This window comes from Ruditapes philippinarum, unplaced genomic scaffold (assembly GCF_026571515.1).
Source record: "Ruditapes philippinarum isolate M1 unplaced genomic scaffold, ASM2657151v2 ctg10050_1_1_1_1, whole genome shotgun sequence".
Classification (NCBI taxonomy): domain Eukaryota; kingdom Metazoa; phylum Mollusca; class Bivalvia; order Venerida; family Veneridae; genus Ruditapes; species Ruditapes philippinarum.
Window position 1 is genome coordinate 1 of NW_026865144.1, and position 8174 is coordinate 8174.

General features: G+C 31.0%; 1 protein-coding gene across 1 annotated transcript; it reads right to left on the bottom strand.

The window, feature by feature from the left end:
• Nucleotides 1-3505: 3505 nt before the first annotated feature.
• LOC132727993 (uncharacterized) lies at nucleotides 3506-7492 on the bottom strand. Its single transcript, XM_060713596.1, has 2 exons — nucleotides 7221-7492; nucleotides 3506-5425 (listed from the first exon to the last, which is right to left on the bottom strand). Exon 2 carries the CDS (start codon nucleotides 5421-5423, stop codon nucleotides 3696-3698), a length of 1728 nt encoding a protein of 575 aa, XP_060569579.1. The 5' UTR covers nucleotides 5424-5425; nucleotides 7221-7492; the 3' UTR covers nucleotides 3506-3695.
• Nucleotides 7493-8174: the final 682 nt, after the last annotated feature.

Consider the following 8174-nt stretch of genomic DNA (forward strand, 5'->3'; position numbering starts at 1 on the left):
CGGTTATGGACTGTCTTGCAGAATTTGCCCAGAATAATGTGAATTAAAAAAACTGAATTCTTCAGAATATGTAACTGTTTTAACAGACGAAAAGCGCAGACATCTGCAAACAACAAACGGGCAAGTTATCTATGCCTCAAGTGTTAAAATGACAAGTTTTGAGCCCTGAAACTTTATATGTTACTAATGTAGAAATGCTGTAATGCAACTGGGGTTGGAATTGCTCAGGCAGTGCTAGATGAAATGATTGAAGAGAGGTGTCTCTGCTAAACAAATAATGTCTCTTGGATCAGATGGGGCCTCTGCTATGACAGGGAAAGAGAAAGGTAACTATTGCTATTTATTTTTTGAAGAAAAAACATAGATTTAGCATTAAGTGGTTGGAACAGGTAATGCAAGGTCTTGTTCATTGATATTTTTTTAATTAAAAATGATTGTGCTAATTGTTTAAAGTATTTGCAAAATGTTATAATAAGTGTGGATCAGTGATGTTGAAAAAATATTCTTTTTGTTTCAGGTGCTGCAGCATTTATGAGAAGATCTTATCCTCACATGCATAATGTCCATTGTGTCGCCCACAAGTTGGCTTTGTGTACATCACAAGCAGCAGAAAAAGTTCCAATGATTATGATTAAAAAACATCAACAGATTCTTACAGATCTTTATAATTATTTCAAGGTTTGTATATTCTGTTTTAATTTTATTCTAAAATCTGACACCAGGCTTGAATAAGAGAATTGAATTTCTTTTTAATAAAATCATAATAGTTAATGTTTAAAATTTATATTGGTTAAAAAGGATGAATTGTATTTTAAAATAAATCAAGTTCTGAGTTCTTAGAAATTACATATTTAAAGGGTTATTGCAACTTTTATTGCTAGTCACTATATGTTTGCAATTTTATTTTTACTATTTTTTACAGGGCAGTGGTAAGCGAGAAGCACGGTTGAATAATATACAAGAAGTACTTGTTGATCCAATATTGACAGTTAAAGAAATTCATTCAGTGAGATGGCTGTCGTATTTTAATGCACTGACTGCTGTGTGGCAGACACTTGACAGTATTCTTACATATTTGGCTGAAGCATCCGTCCAGGATCCCAAAGCCTTTGGTCTAAAGAAAAAGGCTTGTCTCTTAACTTTGCTTCATTTTAGCAAATGGTCTTTTCAAAGCTTCCTAACAATAAGGAACAAACTTGAAGGCAGCCATGAACAATTTTATTAAACAGTCAAAAGATTAAAATCTATTTCAATATTAGTAATTTTAATAGTAACTTTTATTAGTAATAGTAACTTTTATTTTCCTTGTTTGATTCGTAAATGAAAAATGCATTTCAAAAAAGTCACACTGATACTTTTTCATTCAGATAGCTACATATTCTTTTATTGGGACGTCTTACATGCTGATTGACTCCATGGCACCATTAACAGTACGGAGTCAGTTTTTTCAAACAGAAAATGTAGATGTTGCCCTTGTGAAGGTAAATAGATTTTTTTTAATTATTTGTGGGATATAGTGCAATAAAGAAAGCCAAACTTTAAACTAATAATTAAATGTTACATTTTTCACTTTGATTTTAAATTCTGAACTGTTTAAGTAATCATTATGATGAAGGAATTGAGAAATGATAAACTATCAACACCGTCAGCTTTCAATGTTAGCATGTTGTTGTATTGCTGAATGAAACAATAAAATCAACTGTTTTTTGTCTAGGTTAAGCTGAACAGTGCATGGAGGAACTGCAAGAAGTCAGAGAAATGAAATCTCCATACCTGCTTAAACTAAAAGAAGACTTTATTAACAACCAGTTTAGGGGGCATGAAGTAGTCACTTCAAACTTTGATCTGGAGAAACAACTCAATTTACAATCTATGTATTTCTTTACTTAATATTATACATCTTGCATGTATAAATTCGCCTCTCTCTCTCTCGTCTCTATCTTTTTTCTATTCCTCTTTAATATACCTGATATTAGAACCAGAAAAATTTGTCTCATTTATTCACAACATTATCTGTTTTGTTAGATCAAATTAAAGCACACAGAAGATATAAATTAAAGGACATAATTCAATCTCGAGAGCAGAAGTTTTAATGAGAGAAGATACAATAAGGTGGCAGAATTTTCTTGACACAATTTGGAAAAGTTGTGATTGATTTAAAGCAATGTAGACAGCAACATTAAATTTAGAACTCCAGACTCGGTTTGATTAAGTCTGGAAAATGGAAAAGTGAAACATCTCAATGAATGAATAAATTAAACTATTTATCCACACTATTTATACATTTTTCTACTGTCCATCTATTTGTTGTTTCAAACAAACTAATCTACTAACATATTCGTTAAGTTCCCCTTTTATTATTATTTACATTCTTAACGTAAATGTGATATGACAAAAAAGATAAAGGAAATGTAGTTCGACATTATTTCCTGCATATCAGACTGGATTATCTTTACTGCTTACACAGTTTTTTTGAAAAACTTTCTTATACTGTCGCATGCTTTAAATGACGTTAGAACCAGTTTTGAATAAATTGGTTCTTTAGACTGACGTTATTTTTACCGTTATGAATAAAATTGTATATAAATAATTATGCTACTATAAGACAAAGTGTTCAATGAAAATTATTGATTTTTTTTCGAAATTTCTTTCCGAACAATTATTTATTTGTAATAGGGAAGAAAAAGAATCAAACACCGGCTCTCGTTACAGACCGGGAATATCAGTTCTCAGATAATATTTAGCGGAAACTCGGCGGAGCCTCGTTACCACCGTAAAACAATTACGAGCTTGGTATTCCGGTCTGTACTGGCAGCCAGTGTAACATCCTTATATTATCAAACCACCGTCTTCAATCTTAAAACTTATTATTTAATAATTGTTAAATCCAATACAATGTAAGTTCCAATTCAATGTAACAAACGAATTCATTCATTTCAATGGTTAATTACAATGTTTACGTTGAAATTTGAATCAGTTTTCTATTGAATTGGAATTAATACTTACAATATGCAATATAAACTAAACATGATCATTTTGCATTTTAAAAAAAGTTTGATATTTAAACAAAATTATCGGCGCGAAAATTTGCATAAGTTCAAATCGACGAAGAGGATTTTCTGATAGAAAGGGATATTTTTTTGAAACACATGAGGTGCTGAAAATGATAATAATAATAATAATAATTATAATAATAATAATAATAATACTTTTTTATTATTATTATTTAATACTGATGATGATGATAATAATAATGAGGATGATAATAATAATAATGATAATTATGATGATGAATAATAATAATAATAGTATAAATAATAATAATAATATTGATGATGATAATATTAATAATGATGATTATAATGATGATAATAATAATAATAACGATGACAATAATAATAACGATGATAATAATAAAAATGATAATAATGATAATAATAATAATAAAATAATAATAATTATAATAATGATGATGATAATAATAATAATAATAGTAAAAATAATAATAATATAAATAATAATAATATAAATAATGATGATAATAATTTATAATAATGATAATAATAATAATAATAATGATAATAATAATGATAATAATAATAATACAAATACACTTTTATCATTTTCTATAATTAGGAACAATAAATGCAATGCAATCTTCAATTTGGTTATAAAATGAAGATTTCATCAATTGATCATTGTGTGTCAAATACTTTCAACTTATTATCATCATTGTCACAACCAACATAAAACTCATTATAGCGTGAACTGTAGAATATGGATTGCAGAATGGTTTTAGCTTTTTCTTTATACATTATCTTCCCTTGCTTCAAGTCTCCGTTGACTTTATGAATTGTTCCATTACCAAGACAGCAGACAAGTAATGACCCGTCATCTAACATCAACACACCTTGTGGTCCACTAACATCTATGTGCTTATATGTAGCTGTAACTTCCCCTTGTAATGATACACTCACTATACTGTTGTTACCACAGTCACTGATATACAAGAGGTTGGAATCCTTTCTCACAGCAATACACGGGATATAGTCAGGTAAAAGAAAGTTCAGAGGGATGTTATTCAGGATATCACCTTGTGTATTCAGTACAATCACACTAGTAGGATACAAACAAGCAACATAAAAACAATCATGATTATAGTCTATACCATTGCATGACCTATCCACTTTAATACTGCGGACACATGATAGCTTGTCGTCTGTTGTCATGACAACTATTTCTTTGATATACGGCATTGTTACAGCGAACCGATCCTGAGACATGACAGCAATATCCCATGGCTTTGAGTCTAGGGCTTTCTCTTCTTGTACACGTCTGTTCTCTATAGATATCAATTTTACCTTATGGTTGTTGTAATCAGCTAGAACTAATTTATTTGTGTTTAGAACTGAACATCCTGTGATATAACATTCCCTCTTATCTGATGAAGTTTTAACATTGATATCTCCTTTCCCAATCAGACGATCAACAGCTTTTGTCACCTTTGTAGATTCATGACGAGAATGATCGACAATCTCACCGAAGACCATTTTCTTACAGAACAATGTTTCGAGTTCAGAATTTCGTTGAAATGAGTAGTGCATATTGGTATGTATTAATGTTTGTTCTGCGTCATTTAATTCATCTGATTTCAGCGTAGATTCAGCCCGTTTCATGCCAATGTAGAGTTGACCGTCTTGATGAGTTGATTTGCTTACATGTAGACTTGATTGCATGCATTTTATGCCGGAAATCATATTTTCACATGTATCAAGGACGTGTTGAATAATTTTGTTGGTGTTGGACTTTACTTCCTCAGCATTATTTAATGCATCTTTTTGCATCAGATCTAGGCAGTCGTTTATTTCTTTTCGGAATTCAGTGATCGCCTTAATGATTTCTTTATTGTAATCATTTATGGTGCTTCTACTGCCTTTAGCCTTCTTCGAAATTTCTGATGCATCTTTTAATTTTTCTCCCAGTTTTTGCATGACGTCATCGAATTCCTTCCCATCTGCGATACCTACGCATTTTTCAGGTATGTAATCAACTTTACATGTTCTATGACCTAAGGCTATGCAGACATTGCACCCGAGTGCATTGTGTGATGGGCAATAAAATTTGATTATTTCTTTTTTATGAACTTGACACTTTTCAGTGCATTCATTTTTTGATTTTCTTGTAGTTTGAATCTTATCAAAATCATAACGCTGCAAAATTTTATGATTTCGTAAGACTTTTGTTTTTCTGTGGACATCGTGGCAAGTTTTACAAAGGTATTCTTGACAAGTAACACAAAACCCGTTAGCTTCTATACGTTGACCTGTAGTAAGACATGGCTCACAACAGTGATCAAAGTCTTCTGCTGATCCTGCTGCTACTGATCCTAGCAGATCTACTTGTCTACGTCCTGATACGGCCATTCCTGGAATACAGAATACAGAATTTTTTATCACTAGCTTCCTGATTACCAAAAAGTATATATCATTCAAATTGACGCATAACGAAAGTAGATTCACCTACGGTCAATTAATCCGTGTGACGTACTGTACCCAGTAAGATGTAAAATTATTTGATTTGTGTCTTATAAAATAATTATACTTAAAAGCGCAATGTAGTAGACTTTTGGTTTAAATTTAAAAGATTGAGACATAATAAGATTGAGACCGCGTATGTCCATCTCCTTCTTTGTTGTTGTTGTTGTTGTTTGTTTGTTTTTCTTATTTACTTTTTTATTTATCAGTATTATTTATATTTTCAACATTATTGAAGTATGTTGTTCGTTTTGTTTAGATATGTTTTGGTAAAGTATATACTAGAATTAATAGAGTCTACTAGTATTTAGAAAAATAAGAATTAACATTTAAAAAGGCTCGGATTAATTTTAATAAATTTTATTTCAATGCCGTAAAAAACAATACAAATCGACATATCCGTGCAGACAATTTTCAAGCACTAGGCCATTTCCATTAAAATACACTACAAAAATAAAGAAAAAGTTAGTCTATAACAATGGCACAGCGGGGATTGAACCACAGTCCTCTCATATGTTGGCAATCACTTAACTGACTATGCCTTGCGGATGTGACGACGGCCTGGTCTGACTTTTTAAAACATTAGTTTTATACCCCATATTAATTCTCGTCAATTATACGGACAAAACCGAAGTGCAATCGAAAATTTAAATGAGTGCTATAATGTTTTCATAATTGAAGGCACTTGATCATTAGAGAACATTAACAAAATCAATTAGGTCAAGAGCAGCGCAACTGTTCAAAGTACTTTATACTTGTGTATTTTTATCTAAAGGTTAATTTGTACATTTCACAAGTAGTATAAAAACTGAAATTAACTATATGGACATTATATCTTAAAAACAAATATTCCTTTCTTCGTATGTAGAAAGGGCAAACATGCATGAAATAATATTCAAAAAATGGCCAAGAGCATGTTAGAAGCTTATTATCAGCAGAGAGTAGCGCCGCTGAATGTGACATTATTTGTCATAAAAGTAGCAAAATTTAAACAAAGAAGTATGTGATATATTTATTTGATTTTGTGATGTTCATTCGACACGAAAGTAGAAAATTTCTTTTGGTGACAGTTTTTATGAAGAAGTTTACGTACATTTCACTGCATATCAATCTATTAGAAATACTTGTGTCAGAGAACTGAAATTCTATCAAATACACTTGTGGGATCTTAAAGTATTTTATCTTTCTGAATGTATATAAATTATGAACAAATATCTTTACAAGATTTGGTCAATTTCAGTTGTCAGTTGTTTAATATATTACAGTTTGGTTTGTCCTAAGAGGGAAATTCTGTACCATACGAGAAGTACGTGTATTCGCACTCGGTCTGTGTCAAAATTTCTATATACATGTACATAGTTTTGTAGATAGTTTTCTATATCACATATGGACCTCATCAGTACGTATAAAGCTCGACTGGAGTTTTGACCAGCAATTCCTTTATTTTCAGCCAATAATGATTTGTTTGAATGTGTTAGTATCGTTCGGCGATAAAACTTTGTGAAACTCGTGTTTTGAACACACCAGAACACATGACGAAACATTATCTCGACGAAGACTTTACAAAAATCCGGTACAAAATTGATAAATATAGAGATAAGTCAAAAGGGTAGAATCACATTTCGATTTTTTTTCCAAAAAAATGCTTTGAAATTTATATAAATGTTTAAGAAATTAAAAACTTACCCTGTAATTGACCTGTTTCCTCCTCCTCATATATTTGTTGTTATATCTGGATCTGCGGAAATTCACATATATCTTTACCAAGTTTTATAAAAGGTTAACACATTCCCGGAGAAGTTAAGTATAAAGTCATAGCATTCCAACTGTTGAGAAATTGTGCTTATTTGTGTAAGGGAAATATCTCCACTGTACTAGAAGCGAGATTCTGACCCAAAGCAGGACGGGATTTCAACAACTTCAAGTGTCTTACGCACACATCCACTTCTCCTAACAATTGTCTTTCAATTATATACTCTTGTTTGGAGTGTCCCTAATATGAAACAATGATTATCATATGATATGATCTTCCTTGTTCTATTTACATTAAAGTGTTTATTCCAATTTATATACATAGCAGTCATGACATGTTAAAATAAAGAGAAATACTTGGAAAACATCTTGACACTGGAAATAAAATAACAATCAAAAGAATACGTGTAATTTTACGTAAGTAAGCCCTGATAGTGTTTTTCAATTGAAAGGACAATATGTCAAGTGTCATTTGAATAGACAATATTATATTTGTCAACTCCTTTTGTCCGTGAAATTTTCTTTCTAGGTATTTAAGATATGATTCATCAAGTTTTTTGTCAGAGGTTCAGGGTTACCAGAGTAAGTTTATCAGCGCATTTTGTACTTTACCTTAACGCTGTAAAAATGAGTAATTTCTACTCATCTCTTTAAACTGCGGAAAAAAAGCATCATTGTGGTGAACAATCTAATTATTTCCGTTCAGTATTGACCAAAACGTCGGCAAGGTTGAGTTTCTGTTTTTTCACTGCACTTTTACTCAATCAGCTCTATCCACCAACCAAATTTATTGTAGATACTTCTTGCAGTTTCACAGTTAAGTGTCGGACAAATTTCAAAGTGTACAAACAAACAAAGGACAATAATTCCAGAATTAGGTAAGGCAGA